The sequence below is a fragment of the Melanostigma gelatinosum genome (assembly GCF_949748355.1).
Source record: "Melanostigma gelatinosum genome assembly, chromosome: 2".
Taxonomy (NCBI): domain Eukaryota; kingdom Metazoa; phylum Chordata; class Actinopteri; order Perciformes; family Zoarcidae; genus Melanostigma; species Melanostigma gelatinosum.
This window is the reverse complement of record NC_136635.1, coordinates 28,997,405-29,020,260: the sequence shown is the minus strand read 5'-3', so window position 1 is coordinate 29,020,260 and position 22,856 is coordinate 28,997,405. Positions and strand designations below refer to the sequence as shown.

General features: G+C 43.9%; 1 protein-coding gene across 1 annotated transcript in view; it reads right to left on the bottom strand.

The window, feature by feature from the left end:
• The window catches only part of LOC306794967 (protein kinase C-binding protein NELL1-like), a gene marked incomplete at both ends in the record, with an annotated part of 180,531 nt that overhangs the window by 78,552 nt on the left and 79,123 nt on the right, over nt 1-22,856 (bottom strand). Inside the window, 3 exon segments of the mRNA XM_079293263.1 lie at nt 16,682-16,810; nt 19,136-19,235; nt 22,334-22,407. Coding sequence (XP_079149389.1) covers nt 16,682-16,810; nt 19,136-19,235; nt 22,334-22,407 — 303 coding nt within the window.

The following is a 22,856-nucleotide window of genomic DNA, read 5'->3' as shown; positions in this document are numbered from 1 at the left end:
AAACGGCAGCAAGGTTAAATACAGGTTATACCAAATTACTCCATCAAGAGAATGCCCTGTGTATGTAAATGTTGCCCCTGACATTCAGTGTGCATGTCCCTTTAATAACAGCTCAGTGAAAAGAAAAATAAGAGCGATTGAGAAGCCGAGTGACCCCTGAACTCACCCAGCTCCGGTCTGACGGCTGTTTGCCGGACACACGCGTTAGACGGCCAAGTGACCGGTATGGCGCTGCGTGCGCCCGTGATAAATAGCCTGATAGCTCCCTTAGCGGACAGAGCGGCCGCCCGGGTGGGGCGATGGGATGCGAGCGTCCCTGTGTGATTATATATCCTGCGTCTGCAGATAAGAGACTGTTTAACCTTCTGCCGATCACAACCACAGAGGTTATTTGGTTTTCCCGCTGAATGTTAAATTGGGAGCAAATCTGCAGGCGCCGCGCTGAATCTCACATCTCAGTCCATAAAGCAAAGGCAAACCTATGTTTCCATTTCACAGGAGATTCAAAATTTCCAGCAAGGTAGGAAGGAAAAGACAATGAATGACTGACTCCTAAAGCCAGAGCTAGTGATGTAAGCATATTCGACCCACACTGGCAGACGTATGACAATTGCGCCTCATCTAATTATGAATCAGTAAATGTGTCTGTCTGTCATTACGTATGTGGGAATGTCCTTTGCAGATCTCTAGAACCACTCATCCGATCTACTTCACACTCGGCAGGTGTACTGCTGCGGACCCAAGGGCGTGCCGTGTCAAATTTGGTGCAATGTGGACATGCGACACGTTCAATATTAATAAACTTTGAATGAAAAAGTGATAGATCTCTCTGTAGCAGCGGGGTCAGGGCTTCAGGGCAGGAACTCAGGAACCCCCGAGAACTAAATCGCAAACAAAAAGCTCACTTTGCACACTTTTCTTTGAAGAACCTTGGACATTAGAGAGATAACTGATCACAAAGCAGTGGGTTTGTTTGAGATGGAAATATTGACATCAAAACAGGGTCATTATTGAGTTCTTTGTTATTAATCATTGTGCAGCCATGATGTTTGAATGGAGACAGAGGTGGAAAAGGATACTTAACAAGCCAGTCGTATCTCCAATCTCCAATACTAGCTACTGCTAGGGGAAGTCCCCGAGTGCCGAAATGTTCTCGAAAAAGTAAAGTTTCTCTGGTGAAAAAAAAGCTTTCACAGGTTGTAACCTAACCCTGAAGAAGAGAAACAGGTAAATGAAATCAACTTGTTTCTCTTGGACAAAAACGTTTTAATATCCTGGTTACAATTCGAACAATTGCAAAACCTAAAACAAGTAAAGTCACAACATTTCAAGCTGTGAAGCAGATTGTCAACAATGTGTGGCAATACTTTCCATGAGCGGCCCAAACCTCCCAACACATTATTCATAGTGTCAACCCGATCGCTGACCCCGTTCAGACGGACAGCATATGCCCCAACAACACTACGTGCCCCGTCGTTATGTTGACGGTGCTGGGTGTCAACACCCAGCTGCTGCACTCTGACAGGCGGGAAGCCTGATCGCATCATTACACACCATTACTGTTTTTAATGGAGTCAACAGCTCCCAAGCAGAGGATGCCCTCTCCGCTGTCTGACTCATTAGATGATCTAACATGTGAATATACTCGGGGCTCAATTATGGAGACGCTCGCCCGCTCACCTCGTCCTCACACGGTCACACGGACACAACTTAGGGCCTTGTTGCTGTGAGTGAGATGCGATGTCCTGATTCCAGTCACAGCGATGTGTCGCTCTGCCAATATTGGATTGTTTTTTGACACCAGTGCGGTGCCAGTTCAAAAGACGCTTTTTCAGAACGGGTCGAGTGCTTGGCCTGTGGTGTTACACTCTGAAATACACCCGGGTCAGACTTCACCGTTTAGCCTGCGGCCCACAACTATAAAGGGCCAAAACAGCTGTAAATTCAATATGATGTTTAGATATAAAACATATTGAATATGCTGCTAATCTAAGTGACTGTACCCCGTGTGCGTAAGTGACTGTACTCCACCGGAGGGATCGGTGGAGGCACGCAGCAACGTTGCTTCTCTTTTTAACCAAAATCCTAGGTTTACCAGTTTATATTCGCTGGCCGAATTCACCAAACTGTCTATTTTATCTTTGTTCGCATCCACGAAGCGAACCCGTTTATTCCTGCAGAAGTGAAGAAGCAAGACTTCTTCAGAACGAGAGACAGAGAGCTTCCACTCTCCACCAAGCGTCTCGTGTGCTCCGGCCATAAGGACACGAAAGTCCCTTCTCCAGACGACAGCGATTCGCTCTGTTGTACTTTAAAGAGCAGCTGTCTGTGATTACTTTGTGCATGCATCGTGATAATAGCTGTATATGTGGCCTGTGCTCGAACTTAAACCTTCACTTGCACTCTGAATGTGTAATAGTACTCAGACTACTGACATTATGAGTGAACACTAATTATGAGACTTAGTTTATCGTTTGGTTATTGGTCCCTGTTCGCAGGGTGGTGCCCCGTTGTTATTAATAATCATTAATAATTGTTACTCACATTAATAATTCTATTGATGTCAATAATTTAGTTTCTTAGATGCTGATAACCCAAACACGCTCCTTTACGTTCCCAACAGCAGTCAATGAGCCGCTGTCTGCCCGCTGCAGACGACACGATAGACTCACTATTCACACCCCTGAAGCCCCGCTAGTTGTTTGTGGAAAGTTTATTAATTGAACGTGTCCAAATTGCACCAAATTCAACAAAGCACTCGCTCGGGGTTTCGGCTCGCCAAGTGTGAAGTAGATTAGATGAACGGTTCTTGAGATATGAGAAGAACACGCAGACAGACAGAGAGCGACTCCTTGCGTTGTATAGATTCAGACACGCTGCCCAATGCCAATGCGATGAAGCTTATTTTTCTGTTCCTGCATGAGAACCAAAATATCATTTTAATTGTCACATACATACATCCATGACACTTCACCTCTGCAGCTAACCCAGCTTAAGCAGTACGGAGCGGTGAGTTCCTGTAAAGCACCCGGGGAGCAGCTTGGGGGTGCTGAACCCCAAACTGCTCACAATCAGAGTGTCTGAGTGGAAAACAAGTCTTTGTCTCTGCGTCTGCCAAATGAATGTTATGGAATGAAATGTTCCGGGCATCTTCCATGTGTGAATGTGCATAAACTGTGTGGGTGCCGAGACAACTTTTGCCTGAAGACGTATGAAAATAAGTCTACATTTCACAACGTCATTCAAACAGTACAGACACGTCTAATACCTGTGTGTGTTTCACACTGTGTGTGTGTGTACACCAGCTAGTGTGTGTATGCCATCCGTCAGAGGAGTTACACACTTGTCATTGGGGAGTTCCTCTCGTCTCACTGCAGGACGTTCATCACATGAAGGTCAACCCAAAACTCCACCGGCTGCTTTTTTATGAACACTCAACCTTTCAATGCAGCCATCTGCCAGCTCGAGGAATGAATGTTTAAAGCCTTTCGGAACGGGAGCGCGTAGGTAAACAGAAGACACGGGTTTGTGTTTCTTCACTTGCGACGACCTTCTACTGACAACATCCAAACACTTCACCTGCCATTACATGATTAATGTTCTGCCATTTTGGATTAACTGTAAAGCAAGCTAAAGACTGGGGAGCAGGTTCGTTCATCAATAAGTTCCCTGGTGGTAAATACAGTACAAGAAGGGCTCGTGGGACTTTGTATGTCTCTGCCATCTCTCACGAGGCAACCAGAAATGTTGGAAATGTAAATGAATTCTGATATTAGCAGTCTAAGGTTATGAGCTATATTCACATAAATAGATCTGGGCTTTTCAGGAGGGTTAAAGAGAGAGAGAGAGATGCTCTTAAAGAGACAGGCGCTACAACGGAGCGTTTCAGACAGCCGGTGAATACAGGTATATTCAGAAAGACAGTATGAGAAAAAACGTGATTTTCTGAAAATGAAAGCATGTAAACATATACTAGTCGAAACCCAAAATACAAGTATGAACCTGAAAATGAACATGTGTCCCATTTAAACCGTTTGCATGCATACATTAAAGCAGTAGTGAAAGGACATGTATTGCTAACTTTAAGATAAGTCTGCAGTTAATATTATGAATGTAAGTGAATTATATCCCAGAAAGGTTTTCCTCCACATAAAACAAGCTATAAAGTCTGCAGTTTTATGTTAATAAGTGTTCATAAATTGATTTCGGTCCGGATGCTCTTTTCCAGAAGTAGCTGAACACCATTTAAATGAATTTTTCACAGCTTGGTAACCCAGAAGTTGTACTTCTTAAAGGTGTATTACTGATCCACAAAGCATTCAAAATGAACCACTGCACACAAAAAAAATTACAAGTGATCAACCTATTTTTAAGGTGGCCTATGCCTTATCAGAGGGTAGTGATCAGATTCACACCTATGCACACACACACACACACAGAACTTTTCCCTGGTCCAAGAGATGCTTTGGAGCTTAAATCTGTGACATGACAGGTGATTCTGCGAACAGCTGAAACAGTGAGCCAACTGTTTGATTTCTCGTGCACTAGCAAACAGCAGGTATTTATCTCCACGTCCCTTTTACCTGCTTCTTCCGGACTCAGAGGGCCAGATTTGACCGACGCAACGATGTAAACCAAGATGTCCCTGAATTGTAACGATAGCACCCTGAACTCTTGCACCAGGGCTGAAGCACACTCTTCAAAGACAGCCACAGCTGACATGCTTTGGGCAACAGGCGCAGAGAGCTGAGGCCCTCTGTACTTCCAGCATCTGTAATATAGCTGGGAGCGTTTGGCAGATATTTTTGGGAAAGCAGTGACTCGATGAAGCTCCCGCTGTTTGCTGTGATACTATTGAAAAGCCCTTTAATGTGTGCCGCAGTTGAGTGCGAAGTTAAAATATCTTTAACTTCTTGAACTTGGTGCTGTTGACACTAAAAAATGCCAAACTTTTTCGGAGCGGTATAGCTGTACACCCATACAATGTCAACAGCGAGAACGAGACAGCAATGTTGCAAAGGGAATGAGAATGAAGACACAAAGCACACTCAGATTTACTTTAGCAGCGGATAGAAAATGGCACAATATACATAATATTCAAGCAATCGAGACAGAAGGCTGGGGCGGAGTGGGCTCGGGGGCTCCAGTCACGCATGTTTTGTCAAAAGCCCAGAAGCGTTCAGGTTTTTAAAATACCTTGAACTTTGTGTCATTTCCCCTTCGTCTCTCTAACAGGTCAGCGAAGCATTCATTCTGTGAACTCCACTCCAGTTTATCATAGGTTTCAAAACGAGTACTTCTGTTCACACCATAGTCCTACCCTGCAGTACCTACATGTTATGTAACTTAAAAATAGTAACATTAGCATTTCTGTGAGTACATTTCCACTTATTTTATCATGCTCCACATTGAAATGAGGTAATTAACATGCCGTTGACAAAGCTGCATTCTCTCTTTTATGGCTGCAGTATGCTGGCTTCAAAAGAACCTCAGACCCCCAGAAGATCCATTTAAAAGAGCCCAACTTCTGAGCTACGTTTGCTTGATTGACAGATACAGTGTCTTATGCTAGCACAGTCCGCCATGCCTCAGGTACCTCAGATCGCCGGAAGCAATCCCTTTACAGAAATGAAATGTTGCAGCTCCAGTAAGATGAGTAAGGCTGCAAACTGTAAACTCAAACTTCAAAACTGTTCCTTCAAAAATCAACACATTTTTCAGATGATCTACTGGTGTGAAATCTGCAGTGGTGTGCCTTTAAGATTGAAGATCAAAGCCAAACACGGGACACTTGCTGCAATAACACTCCATTAGATGAAATCACTCCTGTCTCTGTATGTGTGGATGGCATCGTCCCTGCTTCCTTATAAAGTCACGGCTCATCTTGGTTCCACCGGAGCATTAAATTAGTGCTGTGACAGTTACAACGAAAGGTTGTTGGCGGGTTTAATTGTCAGCGGTTAAATATGGTGTGACTGTAAGGCAGCCGGGCAGAACGTTTGGGTCATAAACCATTCGGAGCTGTCGTGCTATGTGGAGCGGAGCAGAAAATCACCACTCCAAGGGAAAATCCTTGACGGTACTTTGACGGCTAAAATCAATCCCCAAACAAAGTTCGACTTCAGGATAAATTTAGAGTCTCGGGGTACAAACTATCTCATAATTCCTTCAAAAAAAGGGACGACGGAGCCAAAATATCCATGCATTCATTCGTCACTTTATTAACTGTATATTTAGGCAGAACAAAATGCTTTGTGCTGTAGATAAGGTCGTTTTTATCCCAGCCTGTGCATTCATTCGGGGTAGCACTGGAGCTTTCGGAAGAAAAAAAACTCCAATTCAGTAACTGTGTGTGAGAGTAATTTAGCTCAATGACAGTCATCTTAGTTTTTGTCTCATTCACTTCAGTGCGTCTAAAAGGCCAAGGACACTGTCTGAGCAAAGTGGAGATGACCGATGTCCTCGCAGTTATAATTGTGTCATTACCACCCGGTGGAACGTGATCATCAGTCCCTGCGGTCTCTGCTGTAATTAACAGATTGGGGATGACTGAGGGGGAGCGTCTGTCCGTCTCCAGACTTCCTAAAAAAACCCAAAAACCAAGCACAGGAGATGACCGTACGTGATCTTTTTTTGATTATCTATGTTCAGACGGTAGCTGTGTCTCAGTTCGGGGGGGTTGACTCCTTGGAGGTCTGGCTTTCAAGACTAAATCGTCATTTTCTGCGGACACAAACTTCAGTTTACTTTGTAGATGTCAGTGTCCCAAAAACAAAGGCCACGTATTTTTATTTCTATTGGTTTATTTGGGACAGTGTACATTAATAAAAACATTTCTGTAAATGTGCCAGCGTTAGCCAAAAGGCTATTTTTCATCTGTAGTCCCAAATTCTAGTTTGAATGGTCTACACTGGTTAATATACAATACAAACTGGGCCGATGTACAAATAACAGAGATCAGGTGTACATTTAGTTGCTGTTAGGAGCTTGAATATGTTGTTAATCATTACAGATTCGTAACACTTTATAGTTTATGAGTAAACTGACATCTTGCCACACTCAAATTAAATTCTCAACTTTACGAGGTGACGAGGATCCCAAATATCCACCATTAGAAGAAATGTAGGCGAGACTAGAATGTCTCCTCTGGGAGAGGAAGTGCAAGACCGGTGCACTTTCCTTCAGTCCTCCCAAGTGAACACCTTTATAGGACACGTCCTTCAAAAGGAGGTGACAACTGAATCGGGACAGAGACAGCCTCGACTACTGTACATGTCTGCATGCATGTCTGTAACAACCCCGTGACTGAGTGCTACAGGCTCAGCAAATGGCAATGTCAGCCTATTAACCTAAAACTGAGAATTGCCAGTCAACGTTTTCTTGAAATGTGGCCCATCTAAACAAAGACAACAGTGGTGATTAATATCAACAGCAAGGTACAAGGAATAGGAGGATAAAAAAAACTATTTATATTGAAAATATAACAATCACTGGCAATCTGAGGACATATCACACGAGATAATGTGAAAATAGGAAATAGCAAATTGTCCTGAATAAAACAGGCCTTCAGGTAATCTGCATTCACTCCCATTAGGCTACTTGGAGCAAATACGTTTTTTTTCAGGCTCGATTCCAATGAGACTTTGAACATTTTAGCCAATCGACTGTGCCGAGCAGCAATCCAGCAAGTCCTCCGGCTCGAGGATTAGCAGCCCAATCCCGTGCAGCTCAGAAATGTTCAGGAAATCGAATGGGAATACGCAGGGATAAATAACCCTATGAGGAACAAAGCAAGGGAACGGTGCCATGCCAAGGACAGCGTCGCAGCCAGTGCGGTGCAGATGGCAGAGATGGATGCCACCCAGAAGAGCGTTTGGGAAGTGGGACATGGAGGGAGGAGAAGGACTCAGACGCGCAGCAGTACACACACACACACACACACACTGTACAATGTCACTCAGTGAAGTGACTGTAATTCATTACAGGTCTTTGACTGACCTTTTACCAGAGTGCTCACCCACTGTGACTCCTGCAGACCTCTGCCAGTGTTACACAGTGGACCGATTCAATCCACCCGCTGCACACAGAGCAGCTCTGCTCACAGAGCTTGGCTAGCAGTACTGCTTTTACTTTCCAACACCCTGCTCTCTTTTATTATCTCTGTTTGAGCAGTGAAAAGAGGGGTTTTATTGCTATTTTTAACCCTGCCCGTCTGCCTGCTTATTTGTTAGCAGCCAAGATGCTTCTTTCTGACCTGGGTTTAAGGAGGATTCCACTTTCTTTCAAGGTTCAACAAAAGAGCACCTTTGTAATGGATGACAGTCAAATCTTTTCTCTACAAGATCTTCTGTATAAGACACACGGAAGGTCCCAGAACCCCAAGCCACAAGAGCAAGGGCTTTTTATCTCTTTTCTTAACGACAGGCATCCTGTCTTCCCGTGTATTTAGGCGCTGCTGATAATATATCGAGGACTTCCAAGTTGATTACTAAACATGTGCTTTGTCTGGGAGGGCAAACAACAAACTTTTATGAAGGGCAGGTTGTTAGCAGAGGTTTGCACTGCTGCCTTTTAGCTCGTCCTTGTCTTTATCTACCTTACTTACCGGTACTGCCTGTCTGTCGTCGTCATTGGATCCCCCACCGCTAACCCCACCACAACCCCCCTCTTCCTACAACAGAGAGAACTGGGGAGGAGCAGCGCTGTTGCTCATTCGTTCCCTGTCATTACATCCTTGTTTTAACACGGTGGAGGCCGGGTTCCCACAGAGAACCTGATTGATTCGCAGAAGTACAAACATAGCCAATTACTCTTTTAATGCCACTGAGTGAGAGCCAATTCAGCCAGCGGCACTCGCCAATGCCACGAAAGTAGGAGGCACACTGGTGCTCCCGTCATCTCAGGCTGAATAAGGACAAATGAGGATTATCTTTATCTAAACTGCTCCCAATCAATAAGTCCCTTTCTTTTACATTACGCGTATCAGCGCACATCACATTACCTCTCAATGGCGCTGCATTGAGAACATTCATGGTAATGACTCGACACAGAAGCGGTCTGTGATACAAAATGAGAAAAAGCCTTTGCAACGCATTATAGGTGTGTATTTCCATGATTCTCTGGATCCTGGTTTTATTATGTGTGACCGGACTCAGCAGGGAAAAGTAAGCAGAAGCTGTCAGTTTTAGCGGATTAGCTGTCGCATTTGGGGCATGTGCTGCACTCCAGGTGGAGACACATTGTGTTTCCCTGAGCTTGTCTAAAAAATGCAGGACAGCTAGACACACTCACACACACACACACACAAACAAACAAACTTGCACTCGCACACACCTTCAATCCTGCTGTGGACGTCCTGCAGGGAGGCTCTGCCCTTGATTAGCTCAGTTCCAACCTCTGTGGATATGATTCCTGCAAGTTTGCACTCCCAGTAACCTGTCTGTATTTCTGTCCCTTTGTAACTGCAGCCTCCCACCACCATGAATGTACTGGTCTGTCCCACCCAGACACCGACAGACAAGATGGGTAAAATCCTGCGCATAACTTCCTTAATCCCAGTTCATCAGTGCCGGGTGTATGGGATATGGATACAACGTGATCAGCTGTGAACATTTCAGCAAACAGGGCTCAGGACAAACTGGATGGGAAGCATTTACTGCACCGACAACTAAAGCTTCCAACAGGAAGTCAAGAATAACTGAAATGATTACCAAAACAATGACATCTAAAGGGTCAGTTCTCCCAAATAACCAAAATACATTTTTCACCCCTCCGTGGTGATATCTATGCAGATAGTTTTCTTTTTACGTTTTTTAGATATTTGTCTGACATTTCTGGCACCATCCCAATACCATGGAGGGGAATGGAATTTAATTTACATGAATGCTAATCAGCAGATTTCACTTGAACTCTTTTTTTCACTGAGGAAATTATCTCCAAGAAAACGTCAGTATAAACTAAGCCGACTAATCACAAGTTGCTGACTCACTGAGGTGAGGTTTTGCTGTAAGGACTAAAACTAGGAATGTTACGGAGTACAGAGACTCAGAGCCAGAGTAAACGAGTACAATCGAACAACTTCATGCTTCATTCTCACACCTCAAGCCCATTGCTATCGCCAGATTTACAACAGTGCATGGCATATTTCCTGTAACCAGTGTTGCATCAAAGAATGGAGGAATTAGCTAGCTAGCTATAGCTTAATAGCAGACAGCTGGCTAGTTAGCTAGACATGTTACAGAAAATGAGCCACAATTGGTATGATGTCCGCTGGGTCGAATGCTCCATCGGCATCACTCCACGCTGCTCCGGAGAAGGACAAGCTACCTAACAAGCTAACTAGCCAGCTATCTGTCTTCCGCGAGCTACTATACTTTACACCAAAGTCATGGCATATCATCAGTGAGTGTTGAAAGCTAGAGAGAGAGAGAGAAAAAAGAGAAGAACTAAAAACTGCTGTGGTGTCAGTGGAGATAGACTGGAGATCAGGGACATTATAAAGTGCCTCCCGAGAGCCTGTTAGATAAGGGGACACATCAGAGAGTCTCTGAACCCAGGGAGCTCGGCTGCTCCGGAGCTAAATGAAAGCGCGCTGAACAAACATAAATAGCTCCTTAGGCTTCATGTGTCAGCCTCACAGTGGGCACTAATCTTGTTACCCATAGCAGAGAAAAAACTGTGGTCCGGGGGCCAAATAAAACTGCAGAAGAATGCAGCCCTCGGCGGTGATTGACAGCAATGTCAACTGTAGAGGGAGTCATTACATTTGCATCAAATGCAAGTTAATTAGGCCCAATTAAAGTTAGCAACTCCGCAACTAGCGCTCCAAACAAAACACGCAGCTGGCGGAGCGGTGAGACGAATCCACCTTTACATGTCAAACAAGGGCGTGCCAGTGTTTGAGTTGCCCATAAGAGCCGGAGAAGACTTACGGGGCAGAGCAGGAGCTTATGCTGCCATTAATGTGGGTAGAGTGACCCATGAGGGTTCTTAACAGCAGGAGAATTCTCCACAACAACCTCCTGAGACCATTTCTATGGAAATACGCTTCATCTCTGCATGTGTGGAAAATACTTGGCTCGACTCGAGCGACTTATCTAACTGCTGTGACTTTTCCCGAATGCTCTCGCCCATAAACATTTCCAAGGACGCGCCGTGGTGGTGGTGGAGCCTTTAATTTGAAACACGGAGGAGAAAAGAAGTGCACAGAAGAGGCACAAAAAAGGAAAGCTTCCTGCCGAGTGGGAGATCATTTGGGTATATTGAGAGAAAAAGGTCCATATGAAGCTAAGAGCATGTGCAATGAAAGACGGATATACACCATCTAGGTGCACTTAGACCCATGCTGGGATTTCACCCACCATGGAAAGAGACATACAGAGCAGCCTCTGTGGTAACAACGGCCATTTGGGAGGAGGGTCACTCCCTGTAGCACTCATAGGAAACAGGGAATTCTGTTGTTTTGCCTTAGCTGATGCAACTATCCTCAACATCAGCTGCCTTAGCTCATTTGTTATTTGGAGCATCATTGTGAGGAGGGCTTAACTTGATGTGAACTTTTCTTTTTTTTTTTCAGGCTACATTTAACAACCTGTCAGCAAAAACAACAACAGCAGCGTTCATGTGTGTGTGTCCTCTGGAGCTGAGAGACGCTACAGTAGATCTGCTGGGACTCGAAGAATATCACTGACAGCATAAACACGAGGCGATGAGGATAATAAGCCTGAGTAAAGCCCATTAGCACAAACGTGAGCAATAAGAGTAATGGAGCTACATCAGGTGTGTGTGACACATTGTGCTGAAGATAGTACAACCCGCGAGATGAAGTCAGTTTGTTTTTTTATCAGTGGGAATTAAAGGCTTTCACACTGGTGTCACCGCGTTCACAGTATTCCTGTCTCACAGGATTTATCCGACTGCACAAATTTGATCTCAAGCTGTTGACTGTTTTAGTACATACTAATAGATGGGCTTACATACGTCTACATAGATGTTGTATTATTATTGAAAGTGATAAAGTAAAAATAGTAAAAAATGTTGACGGATCTTTGAAGTGAAAATGTGGGTGGCACAGCGTGTAGGTGCGGTTAACATCGTTGCCTCAGAGCGTCTATGTTTAGGGTTTGGATTTTGCATGTCACAGTCCAAAGACATGCAGGTTAATGGGCCAGTCTAAATTGCCTGTACGTGAGAATGTCAGAGTCTCTATAGCGCCTTTCCCACTGGACAAGGAAACCTCACTAATGCCCACGAACATCTGTCTTTTGTCTTTAGTGGGAAAGGTTACAATCGGCATTCATTCCCGAGCGCTTTTCACAGACATAACATCACAAAGTGCTTAACAGAGCAGACATTTAAAAGCATAAAAAACACAATGTGACCCTAGGGTCAATAAATTACATACACAGAGAAAAAATAAAAAAATTTAAAAAAAAAATTAAAAAATAAAATAAAAATGTAAAACATATTTTAAGAGCAGGTCTAGGACATGGGTTTACTTTTTACTCAAACGCCAGCCTAAAAAGGTGGGTTTTGAGCTGGTTCTTAAAAGTATTCACAGTATCTGCGAGGCGTAGAGTTGACTGCAGTAAAGTCACAGGTATACTTATCAGCTAAAACTCTGATCGGTAGGGATGGAAACACGACACCCAGGTGGACACCCAGGTAAACTTCACCCATGCAAAATGTTCGTCTATGTATGTATGTATATCTCGTGTTTTAAACACACTGGTATCGGATCGGTATCAATATGCAAGTTCAGGAATTAGTATCGGAAAAGGAAGAAATCATATCGGAAAATTTCTAAGAGGCTGCCTTAACATCGAGTATGCAGAGTGATGCCTCCAAACCCGACTCATCTCTTAAGACCATCAAGAAAGATGTCAGCTCTGATACAGTAATACATCTTTAATGGAGTAAATAAAGACACAGGCTTTGATGAGGCAAAGAACATCATATAAGTGTGTGCTTATGTTCCTGTTTCTACATGCGTGCATATTCTGCATATGCAGGCACATTTCTCCTTTTGGAAATGAGGCAGATGGCTTTAAATATGAACACATTCTCTCGCTCGATGTACGAACCAGGCCTGCGTCATACGTGCTACAGCAGAGGGACACAATATGCTGCAGCTTCCTTGACTGCTAGCGCCAGAGAAAAGCATGTTTCATCATCAATGACACTCTTTCTTCCAAGTGACATCAATCAGTGAAATTGGAGCACAGGCATCGGACACACACTGCTGGAAACAACTCAGTGAACTGAACCACTCTCCTCCTCAGTTGTGGATAAATGTCCAAATCTTTTGTAAAAAAGTACATTTTCAATAAAAAAAAAAAGTAATCCATTTGATGGATGTTTGTTCATCAGTGGTGCAAACAGGAACTGCTTGCAGCCATTTTAGCAAGATTCTCTGTTGTGCAGATTCACTAAAACGTGAGTCAACTAAGCTGGGTCAAACCTCAAAAAGCAGCATTATTTACTGTTTGCATCATCCAAAGAGCGATGTGTTGCCAAAACTCAAAACCTCTTCATCACAAATCAAATAAGGGCAATTATTTACACCATGCTTAGCTAATAAATGCTATGAAAAATAAGCAAAGTGTACCTTCGAGGAATTACACATTAGCCCAAGAACATTTGTGACTTTTCAAGTTTAAACAAAACTCCAGAAATACACTGTTAATAGCGTACAAAAGTCAAAACATGCTTTTTAATGGGGAGATTATATCAATATAACCTTTTACAACAGGTGGGGTAACTCATTCAAGTTAGGACACACTGGAGGACAATATCCCAGCTGAGAATAATCAGGTATTCAGCTTAAAGGGAGTACAATTGTGGCCCCATAAGGTGACTGCATGCCAGACAGACGCCTCAAGCTGGGCTCTGTTGAAATCGCCTGGTCCCTCCTCAAACAGCTCTCTGATTACAAGTAAATAATCTAGCCCTCAGTCATTCAGCTGCACATAAAAACATTCATGAGCATATAATGGTCACATTTAATGGCGGTTTAGAGCCACAGCCAGACATAATCTCCAGTTTATAAAGTACAAGACGAGAAACTCAATTGTTCTGTAAAACATCTGTTCTCAGACTGCCGGGCTTTGTTTATAACTCAAATAAAACAAAGGAGAGGATACCCGAGTCTGCTGCGCAAGACATGTTATATTTTATATTTTTATAATTTAAGTTGGAGGTGAGAGTGGAGTGAAATATCAGCATACTGTACAGTGGGATTCCAGCTAATCCACTCACAATAGAAGTTTGAGCTGCCTTAAGGGAGCAACCCCCCAAACATGGATAATGCCGCCACAGCCAAATACAGCCGTGGCTCCCCAATTTACAGAGCTGATCTAACAATCAACGTCTCCAAGCCCCCGCTCGTATGGTGTGGGACTGTCGTGGATTGGAGTGGAGCGGGAAAACTTTCGGCTGTTTTGTATTCCTGAACAAAACGTTGCATTGTTTGCTGGCTATAGCAGGCTAACTATTAGTTAGCCTAACGCTACACATGATGGCTTGGTAGAGAAGAAGAAGCTCGAATTTCTCCTTGCGAAAAACTTGTTGGCCGAATTAATGTTGCATGATGGAAAAACAAACATCAGCACAGTAAGGTGTAAAAAGAGACAGTTGATCATCCTGCTCCAAAAGAAATCCAGCATCAGCATCATACAACTTAATTGAGTCGAGTTTGTCCATTAGCTTTCGTCGAGGACCTGATTATTTTTGCTCAATCCATTTAAAAAAGACAGCCATGATAAAGCACCTCGAGTGGAAGTTTAGAGTTAATTAGGAGTTTAAAGTTTTGGTTTGACAGAATTAAATATAATCTGGTGTATAATTTTGTGTAAAAACTAAACTGATGTTAATTAATTGAGTTTTAAAGTTTGGCAACATGATTTCAGGTTAAGCCATGATTTAATCGGCTTGAATAAATAATGATACTTGTTCTTACAACCCAGCCTGAGTTACTCTTTCAGAGAGACTCTGATGACACCCTGATCATTTTGCGAAATGATGTCTCAAAACTCAGAAATGTGGTTTTCCAAGAAAAATGAGGCAGACACTAACAATAGCGCCTCTAGAATAAATGAATAGTTCTGTCAAAAGTACGTATTTGGTTGCACATGGAAGAGGGGCTAAACATTTACCCTCAGCTATTTTCTGCTGCAAGTGAAGTTTAAATCTTACCAAAGGTTTGACTCAAGCATGAGCAGAAGTTTCACAACAACCTCAAAGGAGCATGCCAGTATCAGCCCACTGCATGTCCATTTTCTGAAAGCGTGCCATGACTTTACAAACTGACTTTCTAGCTTGCAGACTTGCTCCAAATAGGTCATTTAACACTGTGGACATTCAGTCCGTCTTGTCATTGTTACATTGTAAGGCGCTTGAAGGCATGGGCTGTGTTAAAGAAACATCGGATTCTTTTCTGCATCTGAAGTGTTGATTACATTGTGTCACACGTATCTGTCCAAAGCAACTTAAAATAAGTGCACGCAGCCGCCAGAGGAGAGAGCTAGAAAAATAACCTCACAGCTGCATTATCATGAGATGACATTGAAACTAAATGATAAAATGAAATGAAATGAAATGAAATGAAATGAATGGCTGGAAATCTATTTAAAACTCAATGGTACCCTTTGGAAAATGGCCAGCAGGAATGTTAAATCCCATTAGTGTACTAAACATGAAAAGCTCCTTGAATCAGAGGTGCTAGGGTAATTGAATGAAACTGTTTAAGTTGCAGAAATTGAATCTACCCTTAGCCCTTACCCAGTGTGCAAAGTACCCCCTACCTGGTTCTGCTGAGTCACGCTGAACTCCTCCAGACTCAATGTGCAGTATAGACCTCGAAGATTTAAAGGATGACAGCCGATAATAAAGACTCTCACAACTACTAAGCCGCGCAAACAACTGTGCCCTGCAACAGAATCCACCCTGACATTTGGATTCAATACATCATGTATTCCATCTATAAGCATGAAATAACTCACTGCTTTTCAGGTTGTACAGGGTAAGGCCATGTTTTATGAACTACACAACGTCTGCATTGCAGACCATTTGCAGCAGCGCCTGTCTGTCTTCGTATATATTTCAAAAAATGTTTTAAATTTTAAGTAATGAATAGACTACTAATGGACAGTAAGTAAGCTTTTAAAAGACATCAGTGACAATTGCAATGGACAAATCATTTTTTATCGATCGTTCCAGAGACCCTCCAAAGTGTTGCTTTTGAGTCGTTCGGGGCTCTCAAGTGTCGATCAATGAGTCTCTGCCCTTCACAACCTCAAGCATTGCTCACATACCAAGACCATCAGCGTTCCACAGATCTTGCTCTTTTCTCAAAATTCCCAAATCCCTGTGCTTTGTCACATTGCTGATGCCATGTTAAAAGTGCAGGTCGCTTGACCACAGTGCTCTCTCAGACCAATCCTTGCTCTCCTTAGTCACCATCATGTCACACACTCATTGTGTGTCTAATGTCAGGTCATTCGAAATCTCAGTGTGTAGCTCGCAGCCAGCATAAACATGCTCCTGAAAGAAAACACAGCTACGGGAGCAATTTTGCATCCCTCCTGCCAGCCACACTGTTTTTTAACATCCTGAGTTGTTGGGTATCATGACTCGGTCACATGAGCCCCGGCTCAGCTTGAAGCTGGGAAAAGTACAGTCCTACCTTCACAGTAAGTAGAGTCCCCGTGGATGGAGGCATAGCCGCCCTTGCATTCACACTCCGCTTTAGTATTCCGGTTTTTACACTCGGAGTTTTCGCCACAAATGAGTCCCTCTGCGCAGAAGTCATAACCTGAAAGAGAGGGACAAAGGAGGTCTGGTGTTTACTTTGGACTGCGCACAGAGGTAAAAGCAGACAAATGCACAAACGAGCAACCTTGTTCCTGTCGGGCACACATAATGTGAATGATAAGGAGCCCCACGTATGACGTTTATGACTGCAGTACATTTTTGTTGCAGTAATAAAAAGGTTTGGCTCGCATGACAGCATGTACACACTTTGAGTGGAACAGTCGCTGGTGTGTGCTGCTCAAGCAGCAAATGTGAAAGAAATGATTGTGACACTGACTCACTGGAAGAGTCTCCACGCAAGTCCAGCTCACGTATTTCAGCAGAGAACGGGTGAAAGGACAGCGTTAACGAGCACCACACGACGCTGACGCTTTGCCACCTGTCCTATGAGGACGAAACTCACAGATGGCGAGCCACAAAAGAATGCTGCAGTCAAGTCAACAGTGGAGGAGACACTAGTGCAGTGACAAGATCAGAATCCCTCACTGGCTTCCCACCTGTTAACATCATTATCTATCGGGACACATGGTACTGCTACTGCTATTACAACCCTGATCAGCTGCGGTGGGGGATTGGAACTTTAACCCCGTGTTCTGTCTGCCGGCATCCTTTGTCAAACAGACTGAGATCCCGCACGTGTGCAGAAATGTGACATGGCAGACAGACGGGTGTTCTGATAACCAGTCTGTGAGATAAGGAAGCAGGCAGACGGACAGACAGACAGGTGATTGTCTGCTGCTCAGTAAGTATGAGCTGATGTAGCCCATCATGTCCTGTAATGAAAGACACACTGGCAGCACATAAAAGCCCTGAGAGGCAGGGAGCCTGGGGAGCCATTACTGAGGAAAGAGCTGCGTCTGCACTCTGCTTCCTCCATCATCTACAGCAGCACCCCGCCCAATTGTGTAAACATGTAAAAGGCCCAATCCGACTCGGAATAACACGCGTGTTAGGGCTGCGCTATAAATATTTATTGCGACCACGACTCCCACGATTAAATCTGCTGCGATATCGACGTTTAAAATGCTCCGCTCCATATCGAATCAAGCGCTTCCTAAACTAAACAGGCAGCCCCGGGGCTGCTGCTGCTGCGTGCGCACCATGCAGCAGCAGCAGCCTTTGAAAAAACTTCCCAGAGTGTTGCAGCTGCAGAGTAATATTCTGTATGTTGGCCGTACGACTACAACAGGGGGCAGACGGGCAGAACCGAACATTTCGGTCAAACCTTTCTTGTTTTTCTATTTCAGGAAAACAAAGTTGCATAAACACTATGCGGCTCTTGTGGATTGACCAATTTAAAAGAGGATTTAACAGCGACGCACGAGTGAAGAGCAGAGTGGTGGCAAAGCACAGAGTCACACAGCGGAGGATGACCCACTCTGACCCACTCTGAGTTTTAGCAGTCATGGGTGTGTGTGTGTGTGTGTGTTGTGTCAGAGAGAGGGCTGTAGGAAAGAGACGCTGTGACTATCAATCTTTAATCGTTTGCTCTTACTGTATAAACTCTCCTCCAGCCTATACTTCTGTCCTCTCGCTGCCGTCCTTTCCTCTACACTTCATACCTTTCTCCTCTCCTCTCTCACTCTTATTCTTTCTCTATTCTTACCTCGCTCCACTCTATCTGTCCTCTCCTGCCCTTTCTCCTAATCTTTCTAATTTCCTTCACTCTTCTCTCAACATGTAGTCTTAGTCTCATCCTCTCTTTAACTTTGTCATCATCTTCCTCTCCTCTCATGTTCTTCATACTCTTTACCTTCCCTCTCCTCTCCTCCTCCTCTCCTCCCTTTACAACATAGCAGGTATGAGACTTTACATCTCCTTCCCTCTCCTTGATTTAACCTCTCATCTTTCTCCTCTCCTTCCCTTTCCTGTCTTCCCCTTGCCTTCTCTTTTACACTCTATTCATCTTCTTCTCCTCGAAATACAGCGAGTCTGAGGCACGCTGCTTATCTTACCGAAATGAGAGCCCAATTTCCTTTGCTCAGAACCTGCCCCGGGTCTCTTTCATTGTGGCCTCTATAGCCGACAGCCTCCCACAGTTTGTTTATTCAATGCATTTACTGAATTACCCGTGGCTATTTACCCTGTAGTAGCTCCCTGCCAAAGCAGCGGGGTTCAGGCAAATTGGCATAGCAGGTGCTCTATAGCAGACAGACCAATCTGCTCTGATAGGTATACCGACCCAGAAGCACTCATACCCGGTGGAATGGGAGAGAAACAGAAGAATTGCAGCGGCGCAGCCGGAATCAGCAACCAGCAGACTGGTTATGTTTGCTGTTCGCAGCGGCGGGGGATTGGCGCGTCCAAAGAAAGAAGGACGACGTACCTCTGCAAACGCTGCAGCACCTGCCATCTGGTAGGATCTGTTCAGCGACGGTGCAGTTGAGCTCTGGACAGGTTTCTGTGACTTTCACCATCAGGCCATTCTGGAAGGACAGGACGGAGGCAAAGCATTTCAATTTCAACGCTTGGGTCAAATGTGTGACGGTCTGATGCATTAAACAAGATTTTCACCAGAACAAATACACCATTTGAGGAAATAAATGACACTGATTTGTTCCAGGTCCAGGGCTGAAACTAGGAAGCTTCCCATCGAAAGCCCACTTATTTCACCTTTTTGTTGTGGTATGCGTGTTTAAAAAAATACAGATGTTTCACCCGGGGGGCCGCTGTTCCCATCCCATGGAATCAACATTGACTTTATGCTTGTTACGTAACATTGACTTTAAGCCTCCGACATAATGTTGTTATGCTTGTTAAGTGAAGTTAAGAAACTGAGGTTTTTTATAACCTTAATCAAGTAGTTTTGTTGCCTAAACCTAACCAATCGTTTGGCAACTTTAACCACGAGGCACTGTGCGTTTCTGAACGCGTGATACGAGACTCGCATAACGTATTCATTGCCATCATTGGTTTGCAGAAACGTACAATGCCAACTTTCTTTATTCTGGCGACTGGGTTGATTTTTCCAATTAGGTTCACCTGCCAGCCAGCCATCACTCACATCGGTCTTTCTTTTTGGAACGGTCACATCGGTTGTTGAAATCCAATAACAGGCGGCAGATGAAAAGACTAACTTGGCGTGAGAAGGTGGGAACTTGCTGACATACTCTGCAGTAGGATGACCTGGTGATGCTGAGAGTGGTTTTTTAAAGGTAATTATGGGGATTGTTATTGGGCATGTCATGTACAATAATGTTCATATAGTTCCATCCACTTTTCACCCATTGCACGGACAATATACATGTGATTTTAATTATCGTTGGCACAGATCAGAGTACAACACATTCAGCTGAATCCTCATCTTCTCTTAAAATGAAGTGGCAGCATGTCATTAGCTGTTGCTAATTAACCCTCATCCTGAGCATCCATGCTTTATTCTATAATTCCAAATTCTTAATTAAATTTGTCCCCCTTCATATCATTGTTTTCTGCGTGAATCTTTTCGTTGCCGTTTTAATAGATGAAATGTTTTTCATGGGTGTTTCACAGGGCGTAGGGGCACTCTGTGAGGCAGCAGAGCAGCAGATGTCCTCATGTGCTCCATCTGTCTTCGTGTTCCTTTCCTAAAATAATAACCGGTTTTGTTTTCGTCATAACTAATAATTTTTTGAGAAAGATCACAGTCGTCTATTCTTGGGGTCTCCAGGGAACTGTTGTAGTCACAACAACTACAACAGACTGACGGGTGATTTGTAGTTTCAAAAACACGTCAGTAGGGTCATCAGCGATGTTGAGCTTCATCTGAATGACTCTAAGAGCACTAGGCGCCAGTTGTCTCTGTCCGTCTTATTGCATAACAACCTGGTCACACTGAGGTGAGGCTACCTGCCCTGGGGCCACTGTGGCTCGGTGGTAGAGCGGGTCAATCAGAAGATTGACGGTTGTGATTGAAGCTAGTCCATGTCGATGTGTTGTCCTTGGGAGTTGTCCCCAAATTGCTCCCGTTGCTGTGTGGATGTGTGAGATTGTCAGATCGTTCTGATGGGCAGGTGGCACCTTGCATTGTAGCTCCTCCTCGAAAACAGCGACTCAGATCCTCGTGCTGTTCGAGGAACCGTGTTAGCTGTTTCCCACTGTCATCTTTTAATTGTACAGCCTTGCACTGTGAGCCTTTTATGAGTGAGGACAACGAACTGATTGTTTTGGTTTGAAAGCCTGCACAGTCCACTCTCATCAAGGCTATTTCTGCTGTTTTTTGACCAACATTTCTTTTATACGCTACCTGTCGAGCCCCAAACAGCAGACAGAAAAGAAATAGAGTGACGAGCTGCCTAGCGTAAAGATACACCAATGCCGGGCTAAGAAGGGAATAAAAAGATACTTAAAAATGCCCATCACAACCCAAGACTATTTATGCAAATAGCTTATTTTATCTGACATAAATAACTTAAGTAATTCTATTGATAATGACGTAAAACATACTACGATTACCTCCTCACAGCTGTACACCTCCGCCAACCAGTCAAAATGCAGTTTACAGAACTTTTTGGGGTATTTTTGCTCAACAATTTTGCTCAATAAACACATGATCATTTTCAAAATGGTTGTCCATATATGTTTGATTAACTGTTGGTCAACTTATCGACTAATCCTTTCAGCACTAGCATTAATATTCTATCATGTCAGGCAGCCATGATGAGATCAGTAACGCCACGAGTGAAGGAAAACACACAGCATTGTTTTTTGGTGACAACTTGAGCTGCCGAGTGTCACTTATCCCCACAGATGGCATGGCATGGAGGGCGTCGTATGTTCCACAGATGACAGAGCCGCTTGAGGATTTGTTGTATCAAGCTACATAATCAAAATGGACTTATTCCTCTCTGTCAATGCGCAAATTCATGGATGATTTTCACACTTCCCACCACCGTGACAGCAAGAGGAGAGTTACATCGTGTGACGTGAAGAAACGACATGAAAATATTCACATGCTGGAAGATACAGCTGAGATTCATGGATCGAAAGCTCTGACTAAAGAGACCCCTGGAAGCCTCAGAATAGAACTTCCCAGGCCCCTTTCTAAAAGCAGGGTTCAAATCTAGGAGTAAAGGTTGGCTGTAATTGCTCAAAATAATGAGGAATTCACTGTGCGTCTCTTTGTGAGTGATTACGTGCAAAAAACCTGCTCACGTTTCCCCTTAAAGAGAATCTTTAAAGATAAATGGTTCCTCAGTGAAGAAAGCTCACCTCTGTTCAACGGTGAACTGGAATAATGACTCTAATTATAATACACACGGTGATGAAGCTTCTATTCAAATCAGGCCTTTGTGTTGCCGTGTTTCATATTCTTTCTAATTACCTGGTTATCTCGCCATTAGAGAGATGGGAATAAAAAAAAAGGTAGATTGAACAGATTGGGGGACGGATTGGAAAACTAATATGGCCCGCTGGCTAATTGAATAACACACCGAGCGATCCGCCACGCATAATCATTACACATTTACAATGAAAGACAAGTGCTGCGTGGTGTATTTGATCGCAGAGCGGAGGCCGAATGCTGGTGAAAGATGTTACACGTTACCTTGCATTCCCTGCAGCTCCTGGATAAAAAGCGTTGGCCTTCAGAAAAGGTCTGGCCCCTGTAGGTGCATTTCGCTGCGGGCACAAAAAAAGAACATAACTGCTTCAGTAACACAGGTAAGTACAGTAACTACGATATACCAGGAACAGAATAATTACTCAGACATTACCAGCGCCTGTGGTACTCTCAAAAATAGAAAAAAGGAATGCTTGGGGGGGGGGAAACAGACAAAGTCCCCCGCCTGAAGTTCTGCATAAGTTGTTCATGGCTTGTGTGCATAAGCGGAGAGGAAATGAAAAGGCGCATTAAGAATACAACAGAGGAGAGCCTTCTGCATATTCCTCTGGCGATGAAGCAGAAATAGAAAATGAAGCACATGATACGAAGTCCTGCTTTTCTCCTCTCAAGGGTGCAGGACCGCTGCTCCTCGTCCGTCTCTGCCAAAGCTCTGCTGTTCACAGGGGAGGAAGAGGAGGAGGGAGGAGCGAGTGGAGGGATGGAATTATTCAAAGACAAACAATCC